Raw genomic sequence first — 21625 nt, forward strand, 5'->3', positions numbered from 1 at the left:
ATTGCTCAAATCTGTATCCGAATCATTTCCATACGATTCTGATGAGTGCGGTTGCGGTCGTGCTATTGCTGATTTTAGTTCGAAGCTAAAGGAGGAAATGGTTGACGAGTTGATTGGCTGTGTTTCCTGGATGCGTATGTGCAGTCAGGAAATGAACAAAGCAATTCAAAAGTTTGTTGACACGATCAATCTCATTGCGGGGAGATCTTAATACCATGGGATAACTGAATCTTTAAAAGTTGATGTGTTTATGCGGCTTAGGACTTTAGGAGAGATCCATGTATTTAAGTACCGATCTTCATTATATTAGATTAGACGTGAAAATAGTTTTTAAATTATGCTGAATGAATAATTTTGTATCTAAAGTCGAATTTTCACTGCACCGGGTCCATGTCATGCGAAATTCATTCTACTGTTCCAGATTTAATAGCGAGATTGATGCTGCCTTGAGCTAGTACTTAAGTATAAATAAATGGGAAACCAAATTGAGGATTACTAATCAATTTGACAAGTCATTGATAGATTTGATCAAATTTATTCTCTATTGTATTCTACGAGGAGATCCTAAAATTCAATGTATAAAACCTACTTCCAAATTTCAGTTTGAGGCAATTCCATTATCAATCATACAACTTAATTAGATTCAATAAAACAGCCTAACTATTTTACAGTCAATTAAGGTTTTATATGCAGTAGTTAGCTTACGACAGTTGGATTTTCATACAATCTTGGTTTCTAAGCAAACACCTTATATCATTTCAGACCAAAGGCCTCAACACAGACACAGAGCAATATTTAGGAAGACATCTGGGATAGCTGATAACAATCAGTTCTACAATATGTAAACACGATTGTAAACTACAGCCTTTAAGTAAATGACAGAAACAAGATTATGAACTGCAGACTTTAGTAAGTTGCAAAAGCTGTTGCTGAAACCAAGTACCAAAAAACAAAAGAAGACTATCATATACTAAAGAAATTCCAGCTGAAAGTCGTCAATCTAGATCCCAACTGAACCAGCATCGCTCAAAAACTTTCTCGGCGAGTATGACCAAAACAGCCTTCATCTTACAACCTGAGCAGTATCATCTTCACCGAGTTGCAGTGGTGGATTTCATTCTAGCTTCCCTGTCAAATGTACGTGAGAACAAGAGAGCAAAAAAAACATTATATACACAAAACGACATTCTCTTGGTGTATCAGTGTATGTTTGACATGGCAACATTGTACTAAATGATTGTATACAGCTCTTAACTGAAATGCATTGCGGAGATCCTGGTTTCCAGGATCCAGTTGCAGAGCGGCAGCAAACTCTAAGGCTGCTGCATCAAACTTCTGCATCATTCATACAATATAAAAGAGGAGAGAAGACATGTCAAGCACACATTCAAGAAATTTATGAACCAAATAATTAAATTGTAAAGAATGGTCATTTGAAGCTTGAATTGGAACAGAGAGAATATAATACTTGCAGAAAAACTGATGACAGATTCAGAAACAATGGACTACAAAATGTGTCATTCCCTGGTAATCCCTGCAAAATCATTGCATGGATACCAAACACAACCAATTTCCATAAATGTCCAATGCATGGCAGGATAAATACGAACATATCTTTGAACGGAAAGGAACCACAAACCACCTAGCCACTATAAACAAAGTTTTGACAGGCCAACTTTATCAGCAAATCTATAATATATTTAGTCTCATATATGCAACCTAAGAAGTAAGAAATAAGAATAGATCATATAAGATACAAATATACATACTTCCAGTATACTCCACGCAACACCTGCCCTGTAGTGCGCTTTTGGCCAGTCAGGCTTCAGCATTACACACTCCATGGCATCTTCTAGAGCCCTGTTCCCATTTTTCTGACGGGCATAACAAAGACTCCTATTGGATAGTAATGTTGCATTGAGAGGGTCTTTGAATAAAGCCTAAAATTAAATTAGACAAACACAACCTAAGCTCAGATAAATAAGTGGCGGAATTTGGAATACAACAAGCTTATGACTAAAATGAGATTCTAACACAATACTTTGGACCAAATACGTGCTTGTTATCAAGCCCTACATTGAGAATGAGTTCAGGCATATCTAAGTAGAAGTACTCTAATGAGTGACAATAACAAATTTAGGCATGCTTAGCTGTAACAGAAGTGACTTCATTTAGTTTTCGTATTCCCTCAACAGGGCATTACAGGTAGTTGAAAATAAAACATGCCAGGATACCTTTGTGTACCAAAAAGTTGCTGCAAAATAATCATTTTTCCGGAAAGCATCTTCCCCCTTTGATTTTGCCTCGGCTACCTTCTCCACTACCACGAGCTCCCACTACATGAATAAAATGTTTAGTAAAAAAATTACCCAAACACTGTAAATCATGTCATGATCAATTCCAGTGCAAAAACGTTGACAAAGAATATGCTCAATTAAGGCAAATACCTGCACTTTTGCTTCTTCAGAATGTACTTTCCTCATTATTCCACCAATGCTCCAGTCTGGATAAGAGGTAATTGGTGAAGTCACAGCAAAAAGAATGCAGACAACTTCAGGATGACCTACTAAGGCCGCAACTTCTATAGGTGCATACCCTTCCTACAAATAATAACATCATTGTTAATTAATAAATATGACCCAGCCAACATTTTTATTTAAAATTCATGTAAAGGTAGCCCTATCTTTGATTCATATGCTCTTATACGTTTATATAGTAGTGACTGGTGAGCAAGTTGAATCTAACGTCACTGTACTTCTCAAAGTTGTCAAAAACAAAATTTAATTACTACGTAGGAACCGCATTTCATCTTGTTTTTTGTTGCCAGTAAACTACGAATACATCATGAGAGAGAGAAAGAGAGAGAGAGGAGTATTCCTCACCTCATTTGTCACATTTGGATCAGCTCCATGTTTTAATAAGCATTTGACCATTTCTACTTCTCCACTAGCAGCTGCGATTTCTAGAGGTGTGTAACTAGAGACATCGTCATTGGGGTCGACACCAGCCTAATATAAATGGTATACGTATTAGGCACCAATAATTATGAAGCATATAACTTTATGTATACCTATGTCAAGGCTTTGTATCAGGACAGGACTAGAAGTGGATAACTTTCTTACCGCAAGCAAAAGTTCCACACATGGCAAGGACTTCATAGTAACAGCTGTGACTAGGGAAGTGTAAAGATTACTAAAGGATAAATTGGGCTGCAAACACAGAATAAAACAAATCATTTCAGAAAAGACACGCCTGATATTGAAAGAGGAGGAAAAGAAACAGAAGAAATACATAACAAAGTATAAAATCAATAGAAGAACCATACTGCACAGCCAATTATTCCCTACTCAAACTACAACATAAAACAGATCATTGTGCTTTTTTTACCTATAAAGCAAAATTCCTCCCTTACCTGATCTTAAAGTTGAGACTGTCCAAATAAGTCGCAGATCACTGGACTCCAATAATGAGTAAACAATGTTATAAACACTATTCACCCTTATCATCCTCCTCAACTCTTGTGTGTATTCTCACATTGTTAATTTGCTTTATTATATTGAATTTTAATTAATATATTCAGTATTCCATTTTAAGGGAAAATGCATTTAAGTGCTTTCTCTTTAACAAATTCCTTAAGACCCATAGGCGGGATGCTAAGTGATCAGATATTGCTTTATGTAAAGTGATAAAACATTAAATTACTAAACTGCCATAAGTAGTAAACACCTTTGTCTCCAAACGATTAAGGAATTCGTGCTAGTTATGTAAACATTACTTGCTATCTGCAAACGTTCATAGTTCATACCCATTTAAAAATGGGTTTTTTGCAGTTTTGTCCTACTATTAATAGAGAAATTAAGATTTGGTACACAAGTAATCGTTTATTGCACTTTGGTCCCAAATTGACAGTGGCAGTTAGTGGACTTTGAGTTGACTGTGAATTTGGCAAACAGCCAAAAAGGCTACATGCTAGCCGTTGGTACTTATGTTCTTACTTCACCTATATAAGGCCATAAGGCCATCTTATACATCTTGTCTTCAAACAACTACCCACAAGTAAAGTACCCATTCATCCTATCGAAATACTCAAAATTGAGATGGATGGATCTTCAGTTCAGTTGTATTTTTCTATCCACCAAAGGTAAGTTTTGAAACCTTATTTCTCTCCATTAATAGTGGATCTGAATGACCAAACGCTAAATATACATATAACACGCAGGACAAAAGGCTAATTATATAAGACACAGTTAGGACTATTCACTGATGTGTTGTTATGTTTTACAGGTTTGCCAGTTTTGCAAAGAAAAAGGGCATTATGCTTCAAAATGCCCTTACATTGGTCTTCACTACCCAAATGCACATTGTTGGGTTTTATTCGTGTGGCTATAGAGTATAATGAAATGGGTAAACTAGAAAACAAGTATCTGAAGTGCTCATTGAACTATTGTAGGGTTGTGTAGGAGATTTACACCAGCAAAGAGGTGATTGTTTCAGTCTGTCAACTGTGTAGCAAGGAACAATTTCCTCTCTGCAAAGAGTGTCGCGTATGCGATAAATGTCATTTACCTACCACTTGTGCAAATGTGTGTGAGTGAGTGAGACTAGATCAGTTTCCTATTGTAATCAGTAGGGTTTCCCTAATCAGTACTATTTTACATGAATAAATATGAACTTTCTTACATTTAACACATCAGTAAATAACCAAAATGCATCTCTTCCTTCATTCAACAAGTCAAAGCAATACATAAACCAAAATAAAGCAAGTTAGAGCAATGAAACACCACCAAAATGCTACAAAAGCTACAAAGTATCATAACCAAGCTACATCATCTCAAAACAAACCAAACAAAGTACCATAACCTAGTTTAATAGACATAGTATTATAACCAACATAAGAGGACACCAAAAAGTACTGCAGTCATTGTCTACAAACACAATGCAAGTGATCATAAGTACTGAGGCTGGGATTGAGTCAAACACTCACTGACAACAGGGGTAGGAGTTGATGGTCCTAGTTTCCTAATCCACCCGCCTAATCCTCTACCATTGCCTCCAGTGGTGGAGCCAGGTACCCCTGCCACCGGGCGTGCCCTCAACTTCAAAAAAAAAAAATGCCATCACTGATATGGCACAAGTGATAAGGAAGCAAAAAAAAAAAAAGGTGGTATGTACGTGCTGACTCGAGGACGTTGATGGATTGCGAACTCCTACGTCTTTGGATCATATGATTCCAGTGAGCAAACAATGCTCACCTGCACCAAGGAACCGAAATCACTCCCAACGAAGAAAAGAAAGGCATCCTCAAATGTTTGCTATAGTAGAATGGAACTGATTTTTCCTCCTTTAGTCCCAGATCTAGGCAGCAAGATCAAGAAATCGCGTATCTCAGACTTCACCACAAACTAACTCATTATCTATCACCTTGATGATATTTGGTATGCAAATTGTATTTAGTATTTAGTAATCAAAATACCTTGATTATGTATTTACTGAGGTAGAAACGAAACAAAAGGGATGTGTTGATGTCTGAATTCTCACTATCTGAATGATCAATATTTGGTTTGATACTTTCTGAAATCTCATATTTACGTTCATTTTCAGAAATAGTACTATAAAAAGAATTGATTTTCATAATAGAATTCTTCAATAGGATAACAATAGGATGATTTCTAAAAACACAAAACGTTCGGGAGGTGAAACTTCCTGTTGAGGGAATTGAACTTCAAGCTGGTCTCCTCGGCTGTTTCAAGCCTTGGATGTTGATCGCTTCCGATCGTCATATCTTTAGGATTTATAACTTAACGAGGTCGTACTCGGGTTGTGCGGCCACCTTTTTTGCTTGATCTGCAACTGCTTCTTCCTGACTCTTGGGCTCTGACGCTCTTGCCTTCTGGCTCGAAAGTGAGATCGATATCCTGGAACTCTAAGCTGCCATTGAAGCAATTATTGAACCAAAAGCAAAGCACACAATTACTTCTTTGCATAACATGTTTTGATCCTTGTGAGTCGTTTGCTGCTTTCGATAAGCAAAAGTTGATCCATTTTGCTCGACTTTATCCTGATGATTTTTCAGAGATAGATCAGATGGAATTATCGGATCAGCTTAAGAATTATATCATTGATGTGCGTTCCAATACTAAGTTTGGCAAAGTAAATGGAATTAGCGGTCTAGCCAAAAAAATAGTTGAGACAAAGAAAGACATTGTTTTGTGATCGGGTTTAAATTTTTAGTTAAAAAAAATTAGTGTATTGTTTTTTTCTTATGCTTGGTTTCTGGGTGGCTCACCCTCACTTACATTCCTGGCTCCGCCACTGATTGCCTCTACCATCTCTCTTGCCACCTCTAGCACCACCATTACCTTCAGCTTCATTCTCCTGCACATTCCCAACTTCAAAATTATTTTGTTGTTGCTCCAAATTAACATTACCAGTTTCTCCTTTATTCTGATGCACATTCCTACCACCTCTCCTGCCACATCTAGTTCCACCTCTAGCACCACCATTCCTTTCACCTTCATTCTCTTGCACATTGTCAACTTCAAAATCATTTTGTTATATGTTGTCCACATTATGCACCCTACCACCCCTTGTACCACCTCTTCTGCCACCTCTAGGTGCCCTAGGTATATCATTAACACTAGGATTTTGATGTTATTCTTCTTCTTGTTGTTGCACATTTTCACCTTCAACATCCACATTTCCACCTCCAGCCTCTACCCGGCCACCTTCAACTTCATTGCAGTTAGTTGTCTTTTGTTTCTTGCCATTTTTCCCATTCTTACCATGAGGACATGTCCTACTATTGCGCCCTGGCTCCTTACATTTTCTGCATTTCCTCTTGCTTGTTGCTCTCTCTTCATCATCACCTCTTATCCTTTGTTTTCTAGGTCTTCCAACCTTCCTTTCAATGGTTGGAGGTAGTACCTCATCACCAGGCATAATCTATAAGTCAAAATCCTGTAAATATATAACTATATACAATATACTAAATAACAAGTAAACTTAGCAAGACATTCTACCTTGCCCCATTCATCCTCATTGTCAAAGGAAAATATCCAACCAGCATAAGTTGCCCTAAATGCATTGACATGGTATGTAATAAGGACTGCAGTACTTGCATATCCCCCAAGTCATTAGTATGCAACCTTATTATAACTAAAATTGACAAATACAAAACTTAAATGAGACTAACCTAGCCCAACTTTCTTTGGAAGGTCTTAATTGTTTTATAATTGTTATAGCATGAACAAATGATACCCCAGTCATTTGCCAAACTATGCACGGCATTTGCTTAACCAAGTCAATTATAAACTTCTTATATATCACTCTTGATATTAATAGCACAATATAAAGTAGGTGGCACACCATGGGTCTTGTACCTAGTGGACTTCCTCTCACGTTTTTTAGTGATAAAGACAATAGTTGGAATCAAATCATTATCATCCATCTCCATAAATAGCAACCTTCTATCATGCAATAACCCCATCATTGCTAAATTGTACTTGTTCACAAAATTAATGAGGAGTTTATCCCTAATCTTTAGAATCCACGAGTTAATTAAATGACTCACTAAAGTTGTTGGCTATAACATCACATTTTGTTGTGAAGTCAAAATATGATCTAGCCCAAGTACTCTTGGCTTCTCTTTCCAACCACACATTTGCATCAGGTTCATCATCCTCCAACTGATCCATAAACATTTCATGTTCCACCAGTTTATATGACTTTGCTACACCCCAACTCAAACTTTCCAAGTAGTTACCCTTAAAAGTTTGCTTGAAATTCTTATACACATGCCTAAAACAAAACCTAAGCATTGAAAGTACAACACACAAAAGTTAATACTTGCCATATAATTTAGCAGTTTAAGAGCAATGTAAAACATATAAACACATAAAAATATACTTGTGATTAGACTCAGGAAAGTTTACATGAACAATTTCTATAAGTCCTTTCTGCCTGTCTGAGATAAATGTAAAGCTTCTCTGCATACTTGTTCACATGTGCTCTCAGATTGAGTAAAAACTTATTCCAACTTATCTTCACCTTTGCATATGTAGATAGCAATGGGGAAAAGCTCATTCATTACATCTAGACCAATTGCACTCAGCACACAACCTCCATACTTGCCTTTGAGAAATGCACCATTCAGACCAATGATAGGTCTACATCTATTAACAAATCCATTTAATGATGCCTTATAGGCCATAAAAAAATCCAACAAACTCACCTGTTTCCCCATGTCTATACCATTTTGCAATTGATCTTTCATTGCTCTTCAATATTTCTGTTTTTAGTACAGATATCTTAGTGTGACTCTCTTCATAGTTTCTATTAATCTTTTCCAGCATTTTAGACCTTGCTCGACCTACAAGCAGTCCAATATGAAATAGCAACCCCAAACTCATATAACACTTGTGCCATGAGGTCCTTTGGTGACAAATTTGGATGAGCTCTCACATATTCTTTTAACTTATCAACTACCCAAGAGGTCTTGGCTCGATCATATTTGTTACTCCCCCCATCAGCCTCACAAGTGTGAGTAGGTACAAATTGTCTCAACCTAAAAGTATGCTTACCTGACAATCTACAAAACACCCTCCACCTGCAATCAAAATCCTTACATCTTAACCTCGATCTTTGTTTGTCATTTTTTATCTGGTGATAAGTAAACTTTTGATCAATGGCCAAATCCTTCATGAATTGTCTACATTCCTTGTATAGTTACCAACCACTATACTCCTTTGGCTCTCATTTCTCTCATTATCTTCAGCTTCATATTGGTTCATTCTTAGTTATTTTAACAAAAGACCTAACTTCATCATCACCATCATCATCTTCAGAATCAGCCAAGTCAGGATCCACATCATTACCACTGTCACTGTCATCATTAAGGATAAATTCTCCATCTTCAGAGTCAGATGATTTAGCACTTACATAACCATTATAGATGACCATATGAAGGCCAAATGTATCCCCAACTTCCAGCACCCTATCAGCTTCATCATCACTAATTCCAGCATCAAATTCCTCAACTTCATTGTCAAACAAATCTTCAAAAGCCATGCCACTCTAAAAAATCTCTTAAACCCAAGTACTCACAAGATCCACATCATCAAACTGAACCCTAACTTCACTAATAGGCTCTTCAACCTCAACTTCACTAACATGCTCAACCCTAACCTTTGTGGCTGAAGTACAAAATTTAAATTTTTTTACTACTTTGATAATGGTGGGAAGTGATTTATCTAAATGAATGACAGGGTTAAGTCTAGGGGATTTTCTCAGCTTAAAACTGATATTTGGCGGTACTGGAGAAAAAGTGTTTAATCTAGGGGATTTCCTCACTTCAGTGTAAGTGGTAACTGCTTTTGAAGTTGTTGGAATATGAACAAACCTAGGTGATCTCCTTAGTTCATGGACAATAGTTACTGAGTTTAGAGTAGGTGGGGAAGGGGAATAAAATAAAGTGGGCTTTCTAGATGGGATTTTATGTGGCTTATTGGTTAATGGATTCAAATGCACTGGGCTTTTATGTGGAGGCCTGGTGATGTCAACAGTAACCATGGACACAAATAAGTGGTACTTCTTATCCCCCTCAGCCCTAATTAGATCCCACATTGACAATATTTCTCCATCAGACTTAAATGAACACAAATTCCCTCTACTGATATATTTAACACATGAAACAGGTGCATCCCAACATGTTTTATAAACTCTTTAATCATATCTAAGTAACACATCTCATCACCGTCTATAACTAACTGACTTTGTGTGCCACCTCAAAAGTCAGAATACTTTATTTTTCCAGGTAAAAGTTTGGCCCAAATAACAAAACAACATATTAACTATGTTAACCAAATTGCATTCAAAATACATATAATGATATATACATATACAAAATAACAAAGTAATGAATTAAACATGTTAACCAAATTGCATTCATTTGATTAACTCAATATATCATTTGATTGAACATAAAACATTCAATTGATTCAACTTAAAACATTCATTACATTACATAAAGTCAATATAATAAACAAACTACAAAGTACTCACAGACAAACAAGGACAACATTACACAATCATTTCTTCCTCTTATTCTTGAGTGAAACTTGTAAAACTTGATACTCCTGACAACACATTAAAGCTAGCGCAATCACCCTAGCTTGAGTTGAACTTCCTTCTCCTTTAGCCTCACTCTGACCCTCACCCTTACACTTACCATTACCTTTATCCTTACCCTTACCCATTTCCTCATTTTTATCCTTACCAACATTTGGTTCATCCTCTTCATCAACATCTATAACCTCATTCAACCAGTCTAAAACCTAGAAGAAACAATCCTCGTAATCCTCCTCTGGATCATCATCTGAACTATCACATGACCAATCACATGGGAGTCCTACAGGCACCCCATGTTGAGCTCTAACTTCTTCTTTGTGTTCCCTATATTCTATGACATGAGTTATAACTTCTTTATGTGACACATCATCACCATGTTGATCAACATATGCTCTAGCAAACATAACCTCATCTTTTGGCCAATTGTTATAACCAAACCTGACTACAGACATAAGGTGATCTGGGTAGTCCTCACCCTTCCTAACTTTAACCTTAGCTTTACCCTTCCCCTTCCCCCCCCCCATTTCAGATATCTGTGTGTGATAGAGTTATGAGCGAGTGAACTAACATCAACATTCATTTCATTCAAACATGATATAATATATATTGATTGAAACAAAAACAAACATAACCATTAACACAAACATAATGATTCATTATATTAACTTAAGTTCATTTGATTGAAACATAAAACAAACATAGCCATTAGCTCTAACTTCCATCCAACCCACACATGAGACACATAATCACTTCTTCCTCTTATTCTTAAGTGAAAGTTGAAAAACTTCATACTCCTGAGGACACATTAAAGCCTGCACTACCTCCACAGGTTGGCTTGATCCTCCTTTTGCCATAGCCTTGCCCTTACCTTTACATTTAGGAATATCAACCTCCGGACTATCAGGTTCAATGCAACACTCCCTCATATAGTCAAACCAACATTGCTTCATCAACTCTTCCTCTTCATCATCTTCTGGAAATGAACATGGTAGTCCTATAGCAACCCTTTTTGCTTCTACTTTGTCTTTCCATTCAAACAAATAAGCATGGAGTTCTTCAAGAGAAACATCATCCCCATGCTTATCAACATAAGCTCTAGAAGCCATAACCTCATCTTTAGAACAATTGTTATACCCAAACCTTATTGCAGACATTAGATGTCTTGGATAATCCTCACCTCTCCTATGATTTGGAGATTCTCCAGCATTCCTAATCTTACCCTTACCCTTAGCATTACTCTTCCCCATCTGTGTGAGAGAAGTAAATTGTGTGAGTGAGTTATGTGTAAAAGACTAATGAGTAAACATTAGACTCTTGTTTTGCTTTTATAGAACCAACCAAGTCAAGTCAATATATTGGGAAACAGTTACGTTTTGAAAATTTGAACATTGAACAAAAATTAGCTTAGAGCATAACAGTTAGGGTACACATGCATGGTTGGATCAAGACAATTCAATACAAACTAAATACAAACAAAAGTTCAACTGAACATTGATTTCATTAAAATAAAAAAAGCCCCAATTAAGATTTAAAAATTAGGGTTTGGTCCAATATTTAAATTTCAAATTTGAAAGTACATGCAAAAAACAAATAAAGTACCAACATTCAAACAATAGTAAGGAATCAAGCATGGCAGAAAGGGAAACAATGAAACATACTAGCAAACCAAGCAAAACAACTCATTTTCGTATTCAAATAAATCGATCTTCAACTCCTTCAGTATTTCTTCAAACTACCGTCTTTCATTTCAAGTCTACTCCACCTCCACCTTCTCACTCTCTAAATCATTTTATGTACTAAACTAATAAAAGATGATGATGGAATGATGGCACGATAAGGATCACACTGTGATCGAAACTTCACCAAACTTAAAACCATAGATTATCAACCCTAATTTTTTGAAGATGAGCGAGAGAGAGAGTGTGTGTGTGAATGATTTAGACACGTGCAATTAATCTACAGTCATCTCGAGCACTCATGGGCGAACATGAGTCGTCAATCTAAAATGAAGATGATCAACACATAGCCGTTGATTAATTTCACGTGTAGTACACGTGTTAGGGTAATTTGGGTATTAAGAAAGTATAGACGGACCTCTGTCAATTTGGGACCAAAGTGCAATAAACAATTAATTGTGGACAAAACCTTAATTTTGCAATTAATAGTAGGACTAAAATTCAAAAATTCCTTTAAAAAACTAAACCAAGCTTACATCAGCCTTGCGATCCAACAAAATTTTAACAGCTTCATGATTCCCATATTGTACAGCCCTTTGCAAGGGGGTGCCTAAACAGGAGAGGGAATTCACAGTAGAACCTTTTGAAAGCAATAAGTGGAGTAACTTCAAGTGTCCTGCAATTACATAAAACGCGTCTGAAACTGGAAATGATAATAAAAATGGAAATAATAATAATAATAATAATAATAATAATAATAATAACAATAATAAAGTGTGGGTTTTTTTAAATTTTCTGGGTGTAATCACAAAAGAAGATAAATTGATTTTTTCATCAACCTTTGATAGATGTAGTTTGAAAGTTATTTGAAATAACAATGGCAGGGTGCAGCCCACATTAAAAATCTGTGCCTTCTCTTCATACTCACAATTCAAGCCTTGTGACCTTGTCTAATAGCTCGAGCTATCTTAATAAAAGGATAAATGCTTCAACACTATCACTATATCGAACTTCATACGTTGTGCTTTAAGTGCCCCAATTGTAAACTCAAGATGTTAAACAAATGTATATTTGTACGTTTTGGGAGTGACTCATATATATATATATATATATATATAGAAAGAGAAAGAGAGAGAGAGAGCTATTTTGGGAAAAAAAAACCCAGAATAGGGCTTTCGAGATCATAACAAACGGTTATCAGGGAATTTGCAGTCTGATAAGGTTAATTGTTCATTCTTTTTATTTGAAATTGTAACTTGGTCACTATTTTTACTTGGTCACTCATTGTATTAAGCTATTACAGATCGAGATATCATATTAATCATCTCATTTCATTGATTTGTTCTACTCCTGTCCTTCCTTTTCTGGCGTGTTTCCCTTTTATCCAACCAATAAACTGAGTTGGCATCAACCAACTCCCCTATAGACATGAAGACCATATGAAAAGCAAAAGCACACTACGCCCACAATTGAGGAATAACTCTGCATAATATACTCTAAAAGACATTAAATTAAATTTTTATAGATTAGCTGAAATGTAAAAGCGAGAAAGAGTTGTACCTATTTCTGCAGCATAATGCAAAGGAGTAAAACCAGAATCATCCGCAGTATTAGGATTAGCACCCTTTTTCAGTAGATAAACAGCAGTTCCCAAATGTCTTCCTAAAGTTGCACTGTGTAATGGGGTTTCACCTGTAATAATAAACCAAATCAACAATACACCGTCATGACGACTGTTGTTTTTCAGTACCCATTTCACCCGAAAACACATAGACTCAAGGTTAAGTATTATGGACCTTTGTTATCTTTGATATCAACATCAAGTTTCAAATCATTGATCAAGTACTTGCAAATATCAGTGTTTCCCTCTGCAGCAGCAAGATGAAGAGCAGATTCGCCTTTTGAATTCTTAATACTGGCAACTGTTGCCGCTATTCCCTTTCCAACATCAAGTTCCGCAGCCAAATCTACTCCAAAAAATATCGGTTATAAGATAATACCATAAGTCGAGAAACACAAATGTAGAAAAGTTAAGAGTGAAGCTGTTACTCTTGAGACGACGTAGATTTCCATTGGAAGCAGCTTCAAGTAAGAGTTGAGCTTTTGTAGTTGTACCTAACAAATGAAAAAATAGAGAAATCAGAAATGATCAAAGGACAACTTGAATATGAAACAAATAAAGGGTTTGGATGTCTGCAAAGTAAAACAAACCAGAAGAAGCCATGAAGAAGTTGTTGCTGCAGTTGGACGTTTGTCTGAGTGTGTTTCTGGTGGTGAAACTTGGAAGTATATAAAGGTTGTAAAGAGGAAACGGTTTGTATTCTCATTGGTAAAACAGCGCCAAAGATATGAAATTTTGTGAAATGACAACAAGAGCCATCAGTAAGCGTGCGTGATATGGAACTGATTACGCATTGCTTTGGAAATATTCCAAGTTACCCTCTAAAAAAGACCAGTATTAATGTAGGCATGTAGCAATCCATTGAAAATTGAAATTGCCTCCTCGTTCACTGGGTGCACAACTTCCACCAAAACTTATTGCAGTAAATATACGGGCACGATAAACACTTACCCCTCAACCATTGCTGCCCTTGTTTTCGAACTATTCAACGTGAAACGCACACAAGTTTACAAATTTCCAACTTAAATTTTGATTTTTGACTTTTCAGAATCTTCATAATTGATGATTCTGTTTGACGGTTTGATCACAAGTCCACAACCCCCTGTATAACGGCAAATGGACCAGATCATTCCCGCCAAGGTTCCTATTCAAACTATGAGTGCTTTTATTATATTGATTGAAGCCACAACATTGCTTTTGCAAAATATCTACTAGAAAGATTTAGAAATCCTTAGTTAAGTGAGAAAGAAAAGAGAGCAAGATATAAGGAACTCGATCTCCAATGCACCTAAATTAAGATATAAAATAATACGAGGAACAGTAAACATTGATAAATACGTTATTTTCAGACCATTAACCATTAACCATTAGACCAAAGCAAAGAGCAATTCCAAAAAGGCTAACTATAAAATGTAAGCCAAGCTTCCCTAGAAGCACTGTATTATATTAACAAGATTATGAGCTGCAGAGTGCAGACCAGAAAACATAGCTTCCAAACCAAGTGGTAAAGATATGTACACATTTACTTGTGATACGTCATATTCAAAAAGCCATCAGATTTGTCTTCTACGGAAACACAAACACTCAGAACTGCATAGCGTGTACGACTATAGATCGTTCATGTTGCAAGCTGAGCAGCTGAGCAGTATCATACTATCATTTTTCCTCATTCGCCTTCATTGATTTGAATCTAGCTTCAACAGCTTCCCTGCCACAGGAAACAGATGAACGAAGTAGACATAAGTAGACATTTCTCTGAAACCAAATGAGGTATGTTGTCGTTTTATCTCCCAAGACTTTATGAACTCATCACATATCCTGATATCCAACTCCAACAAAAGAAAAGAAGATGCATGCCGAGTGCCCACATATATTACATTTTTCTAACAAACGATGGCTGTAAGAAGCTTTGCAGAAATCTGCCTTCAAAAAAAGGAAGAAAACTTTAAATATAGAGTTAATTGTTCATGAATCATCATGATGTCAACCTATGTTACATGGACACACCATATTTCAAAAATAATCTGTGTCAAACACATATCCACGTGTCCGTATCGGACACACAAGGACACATTGTGTGTGATATACCTTAGTTTTTGATATTTCGGTGTCAGACACTCCGTATCCGTGTCTAATTTGGACACACATGTCCGTGTCAATGTAACTCAGATGTCAACCATTATCAAAATTTACATTAAATATATCATTTACCTTGTAAATAGAACCACTGAACTTTGGGGAAAAAATTATAAAAAAACAAAAACAAAACAGACCGTGGATAAGGAAACACCTTCGTTCATTTTCGTGAAGATTAAAAATTATTTGACCTGTACGTACAATAATAATAGAGTTAAGTGACTATATTTACTAGAACTCAACTGTAAAGCGTTACGAAGATCTTCATTTTCTGGTGCCAGCTTCAGACCCTCAAGGAACACATCAGCTGCTTGGTCAAACTTCTGCAGTGATGCATATAGCAAGGAACAAAATGATAAGAGAAACAAAATCCTAATTCAAATATATTGGCCTGAGAGTTTATTTAGAAGCAAGGCATGATATTATGAAGCATAAATTTTACGTACTTCTAATATGGTATACGCTGCACCTGCCCTGTAGTACGCTTTAGGCCAGTCGGGCTTCAACGTTATGCAAGCCATTGCATCACTTAGAGCACGCTTCCCTTCTTTCATGCGAGCCCAACAAAGGCTCCTATTGGATAGTACAATTGCATTGGAAGGGTCTTCATTTATGGCCTATGTATTGTGAAAAATAATAATCAGCAGAGCAAGCAGTCAACGGTGTGTGAGAAAAGAAGGGAAAAAATGTCAGCTCAAGTGAATGTTTGTAGTTAGAACAAACAAATCTCAACAAGTTGAAAGGTGACAGACATGGGGGAACAAACTAATTCTCTCTGGGCAATAGAATTGAAACAACCTCTCCATGAGACGACAAAGATGTCAGACAAACATGTCAGTAAACGGACAAATAGAAAGAACTTTTCACCAATGAAAAACATGGTATCTATTTCAAACGCATAAAAATCAGCTTAATGATAATCCAGACAATCTCCTGATCTAGAAAAGGTTAGATCTATTAAAAAATTTAAAATACACCAATCTCCAAGAGAGAGCCATATTGACCAGACACAACGGAAGATCGTAAAAAACAGGAAAATAGAAAGAAAAGCTACAGAAATTGGAAAAGAATATAGTTCCTGCACTGTATGCATGCAAGCACGCGCAAACCTCCTCCCCCACCCACACACACACACGGGGGAGGAGAGGAGAGGGGATTGGAAGGTGCCTAAGGTAAATCATTCTAAGGCAAGAAGTTTGGTTTAAATAAATTTATTACTGTTCCTATTTAAAATCTCGTTATTATACTGTCACACGATAAGACTATCTTCAAAAGGGATAGAGTGGATGCTTCATATTTTCTCTTTGTTAATTGACGTCTTTTCGGCTCACAAGTTTGTGAGTTGTGACCATTCACGGATACTCTGACACCATAGACATAGTATAAACTGAGCCAAATGGAAAAACTGTAATGTATCATAAGTTCATAATAACCAGAGAAACTGACAATTATAAAAATTATAAAAGGGCAAAAAACCATTTTAAGAGAATCCCTCAGGTAAACCTTCGACATTCTTTGCATTCACAAGCAGAACTAAAGACTACAATGAGCTCCACCAACACGCACTCAAGGAAACACTTGCTAATTTATACTGTGGCCACAGTGAAGCATGCAGCAAACGTATTTCACCAGTTCACTCTCATTATCATGAGAAATAAGAAATTCAAAATTAGGTGCAAGTGTATTATACAGAAAGTTAGGTGTAAGTGCACTATATATAATAACAATCATGCACTGGCAAATCTAAGTTGAATTTCAGATTACTTCTAACATCATGAAGCTTCCCAGAAAAACCATACCTTAGTGTACCAAAATATTGCGGAGCTATAATCCTTTTTCCTGAAAGCCTCTTCTCCCTTTGATTTCATTTCCTCAAACATTTGATTAACTTTCAGCTTGCTCTGCATCCAATAAAAATTTCTCATCAGAAAGTTGAACTTAACTTTATAATCAAACCCAATGCAGAAAAGTTGTCAACTGGTGTAAAATGTGCCAGACACCATTAGTAACGCCTTGTCACATGTTAAAATGCAGTTGGCAATGCTGCCCAAAATCTTAAATCATTGGTGGGACTTAAACGCCTAATCAAATGTTAAAATGCAACTGCCCCACTGCTGCCCAAGAACTTTAACCAACTGTCGATATTTAAATGAAACAGTTCACTGATCAACTATGAAAAAAATTGATTGTGAGTGAACTGGTCAAAGAATCAACCAAATTTTCTCCGTCGAAGAAACCTACAGGAAACCTCTTTTATGTCACATTAATTACTTATAAATGACAAGGGAAAAGGAGAGTCCCCAAGGTGTACACTGAAAATAGACCTACAGAGTGCCTATCATAATGTAAAATGAGGAGATAACTGATGCTGTTACGAGAACAGATTAAAAAATAGCAGGACTGCATTACAACACAGAACTACCCCATCATGGAAAATCAATACCAAAGGGCATTTTTAAAATTTTCAAGGCGTAATAATATCTGTCTTTGTTGGTTATGGACAGAACAGCAGGCATGCTAGGCAGAGGAAGGAGAATATAATAATGCTACGGCCCAAAATGGAAAGACCAAAGAATCACCCACTTATTATTTCATTATATTTATTTATGTTATTTTATTGTAGGATTGGTGACGTGAAAAATTGACAACACCTAAATTTCCATCTTTGCAATAACTCAATGCAACTGTTTATACTTTAGTCTTTACACCGACCTCCCTTCCAGTTTGTAACCTCACGTCTTCACCCCTTAACCCAATTTCCAATCACTAATTGACAAAAAGACCCAATATCTTTCTTATTAGAACTTTCGTCCGAGTGGGTCTGACACATGAATTTTGGGACAAATCTAAACATTATTGCTATTTTAATCTTCAATTTAACCTACATTACCACTGATGGTCAGAGCTAACAAGAGCGTACAACCGGAAATAGGCTCGTTTGGTTCACGGAATCCTGATTCAGCGAAATGAAGATAGAGTCAGGTGGAGTCATTTTTTCTTTAAAAGGCAGAGTGTGGCAAAGAGCAAATTATTTATAAAAGTTCTAGAGAAAAGCAACAACTATATATTTAAAAAGTTATTTTCCACTAAAATTTCTACAAACATAGATCTCTACCCCTCTCCCTCCTCAAACATAACGACATTCTCTACTTACTCTCCATTTCCCAGGAAATCATGATTCCCTGAATCAAACTGAGCCTTAATGTTCTCCTGGCGACAAAAGTGACCCTAAGTACGATAGATTTAGAACCAAAACAAATCTCAACAGATTCTCAATACATTTCATTAACTATTTCTGGCACATGCCAAGTATCGATATAAAGTTCACCAGAGATAATGTTGGCATTAAGGAATAATAGTTAGGATGACACCAGATGGCTTAGCTCCCAAGAAATGGGACATTTAGTCATCTTAAAGTACAATGTTCATTTGTACCTGTTCCCCTGCTTCTTCAGAACGAACGTGCCTCATTATTCCACTATAGCTCCAGTCCGAGTATGTTGGAATTGGTGAGGTCACAGGTAAAAGAATCTTTACAGATTCATCATGACCATTTAAAGCTCCAGCTTCTATTGGTTTCAGCCCATTCTGTACAATAATGAAAAGAGTTAATTCCAAGAGCCGAATCTTATCCAAACTAAACATTTATATCAAAACCTACTCCTTGTAATGAGAGCAAGCATGCTATCAGCGGAAACTAAAGTAAAAAATGGTTAAAAGAAGCCTTTTCCTACATTGTCAGTCACATCTGCATCAGCTTCAGCCTTTAATAAGCACTTAATAATATCAATTTCTTCATGGCAAGCGGCAATATGCAATGGAGTTACACCGCATGAAACTGCGTCTGGGTCAGCACCAGCCTGTACAAATGTTAATATCAAATCAAGTATTAGATGCATGTAAGCACCACGAGGTAAAACAATCAAGGATAACACCACAATCAAGGATATGAAGGCATGTCAATGACAGAATATAACATGGATGTTATTTATTATCCAAAAAAAGAGAGAAAGAAAAAGAGAGAAAAACTACGATAATGCAAGTGCCAAGCAAATCATTTGCGTCAAAGACAAAGTATAATTCACGGATTGAAGGTGAGAGCTGAAAAAACCAAAAGTTTTCAATGAAGTTGGGAATATATACAATCCATATATAACTATCTATTAACAACATTATACAGCTGCAAATATGAAATGAGTAACATTCTTACCTCAATTAAAAGTTCAACACAACGCAATGAAGATGCTGCAACAGCAGCGGAAAGGGGAGTAGGAACATGATGGAAATATAATCCCGGCTGCAAAGAACAACAAGATATGAGTCAAGAATTAAACCCTGCCCTTGAACGAGGAAAAAATGGGATATATATATATATATATATATATATATATATATATATATATATATATATATATATATATATGAAAAAATAAATAAATAAAGAGAGAAGCAATAATATCACGCAAATTCCAGGCCTTGCCCATGGTGGATACTATGACGTTTCTCATATCGTGAATGCAATTTACATCATGTATAATTCTTTTCATATGAATGACTGCTTATACATGATGATTGTATCCTAATACTTGCATAATTGTCATAGTGTTCACGTGAGATGAAATCAAAAAATGACTACTCCTTCCAAAGGAAGCCTGTATCTACCATAAACACCAACAAGTTCTAATCCTAACACGTTTTCATAAAACTGTTCAACAAATAAAAACAAGATATCAGGGAAATATAAGGGACAGAAATCAGTTCCTTATATGAATATATGCAATAGTCTTCTTGGAGAAAGCTATTTTTTAAGAGTTCTATATTCAATAAAAAAATTAATTGAAAAAACACTAATATGGCGTAAAATGCAAAGAGCCCAAGAGATCTTCCGTTAGTGCGGGGATGGTCAAATGTACATGCTTTACCTCCGCACGTGGAGTGGATCTTTCCACAAAAACTATTTTAAATAAACAACGAGAAGTATACTACTGAAATAGTCTTAGTTGCTTCTGCAAACGTATGACAAGCACTGCCAAAAGCGATAGCTTACATTGGCACAGTGATCCAACAAAATCTTGACCGCTTCATGCTTCCCTTCACTTGCTGCCCTTTGCAAGGGAGTTCCAATACAAGAGAGGGAATCCACATTAACACCATTTGAAAGTAATAAGCGGATTAACTCTTCATGTCCTGCAATAACATAAACTCATCTGATTAACAAAGTACGTCATAGATTCATTCCTCAAATCCAAAACGGTGCAATAAATATTTACCTATTTGTGCAACATAATGCAAAGGAGTGAGACCTTTATCGTTCGTCGTATTAGGATCAGCACCCTTTCTAAGAAGATATGCAACTGTACTCAAATGCCCATCCATGCATGCACGGAGTAACGGAGTTGCACCTGTAACAAAACAAATGAGTAAAAATGTATAACAAGACAAATCCTAATTTAATTTGAAGACAGAAACAAGAAAGTATATATACCATTAGTAGTTTTCAAATGAATATCAAGTTTCAAATCATCAACCAAGTACTTGCAAATATCCGTCATTCCTTCGGCCGCAGCAGCGTGAAGAACAGTTTGGCCTACACTGTCTTTAGTAGTAGCAAGTGTTTTCGCTATTCCTTTCCCATTTTTATCAACTTCCCTAGCCAACTCTACACACAAAATAATTAACAAGTAAATAAATTGTTTTATATTAAATATGAAATAATAAAATAAATGGGAATGTTTTACTTTTGAGACGACGGAGATTTCCAACTGCAGCGGCTACGAATAGTTCGACGGTTTTTGAGTGAGCTTTGCCTGAAAATGTAAAATTAAAAGTTATTATTATTATTAGATTAAAAAAATTATAATAAATGAGAAATGGAATTGGAACTAACAAGCCATGGAGAAGTGTTTTGGAAGTTTGAGGGAAGGGGAATTAATAAAATAATAGTAAAAAGTGAGGCGGTTGGGTTTGGGTTTAGGTTTTTGGGAAAGGGCGCCAAGAATAGTGAAAAGTCTAGGTTATCCTTGGAAAATATCTCATGAACTGTTTTAGTACACTATGACATCAATTT

General features: G+C 36.1%; 2 protein-coding genes across 5 annotated transcripts; both read right to left on the reverse strand.

Moving 5' to 3' along the window:
* Nucleotides 1–792: 792 nt before the first annotated feature.
* LOC147500011 (uncharacterized) lies at nt 793–14172 on the reverse strand. 2 transcript variants are annotated; one of them, XM_086561733.1, is made up of 12 exons: nt 14013–14172; nt 13851–13916; nt 13598–13768; nt 13362–13493; nt 12338–12477; nt 3123–3209; nt 2883–3008; nt 2448–2600; nt 2235–2336; nt 1770–1940; nt 1256–1335; nt 793–1128 (listed from the first exon to the last, which is right to left on the reverse strand). In XM_086561733.1, exons 1-12 carry the CDS (start codon nt 14023–14025, stop codon nt 1092–1094), a joined length of 1278 nt encoding a protein of 425 aa, XP_086417859.1. In that variant the 5' UTR covers nt 14026–14172; the 3' UTR covers nt 793–1091. The 2 variants fall into 2 exon arrangements, with proteins under 2 accessions (XP_086417859.1, XP_086417860.1); XM_086561734.1 differs by lacking the exon at nt 1770–1940.
* Nucleotides 14173–14749: 577 nt separating this feature from the next.
* On the reverse strand, nt 14750–21604 carry LOC147500012 (uncharacterized). Of its 3 annotated transcripts, none has more exons than XM_086561735.1 (12): nt 21446–21603; nt 21297–21365; nt 21044–21217; nt 20829–20960; nt 20606–20745; nt 19769–19855; nt 19293–19418; nt 18994–19146; nt 17358–17459; nt 16005–16175; nt 15802–15881; nt 14750–15130 (listed from the first exon to the last, which is right to left on the reverse strand). In XM_086561735.1, exons 1-12 carry the CDS (start codon nt 21450–21452, stop codon nt 15079–15081), a joined length of 1293 nt encoding a protein of 430 aa, XP_086417861.1. In that variant the 5' UTR covers nt 21453–21603; the 3' UTR covers nt 14750–15078. The 3 variants fall into 3 exon arrangements, with proteins under 3 accessions (XP_086417861.1, XP_086417862.1, XP_086417864.1); XM_086561736.1 differs by lacking the exon at nt 14750–15130 and adding an exon at nt 15143–15341 and having other exon boundaries at nt 21446–21604; XM_086561738.1 differs by lacking the exon at nt 14750–15130 and adding an exon at nt 15155–15345 and having other exon boundaries at nt 21446–21604.
* Between the last annotated feature and the right edge of the window lie 21 nt (nt 21605–21625).

Source organism: Coptis chinensis, chromosome 5 (assembly GCF_015680905.1).
Source record: "Coptis chinensis isolate HL-2020 chromosome 5, ASM1568090v1, whole genome shotgun sequence".
NCBI classification, from domain to species: Eukaryota; Viridiplantae; Streptophyta; class Magnoliopsida; order Ranunculales; family Ranunculaceae; genus Coptis; species Coptis chinensis.

Coding starts and splice junctions, on each gene's coding strand:
- LOC147500011 (XM_086561733.1), bottom strand. Junction 13,494..13,597: donor TGATATCAAAGATAACAAAG/GTCCATAATACT, acceptor TTATTATTACAG/GTGAAACCCCATTACACAGT. Junction 1,336..1,769: donor TTGCGTGGAGTATACTGGAA/GTATGTATATTT, acceptor TGAATGATGCAG/AAGTTTGATGCAGCAGCCTT.
- LOC147500012 (XM_086561735.1), bottom strand. Junction 19,856..20,605: donor TGTTGGATCACTGTGCCAAT/GTAAGCTATCGC, acceptor TGTTCTTTGCAG/CCGGGATTATATTTCCATCA. Junction 15,131..15,801: donor GATCTTCGTAACGCTTTACA/GTTGAGTTCTAG, acceptor TTCCTGTGGCAG/GGAAGCTGTTGAAGCTAGAT.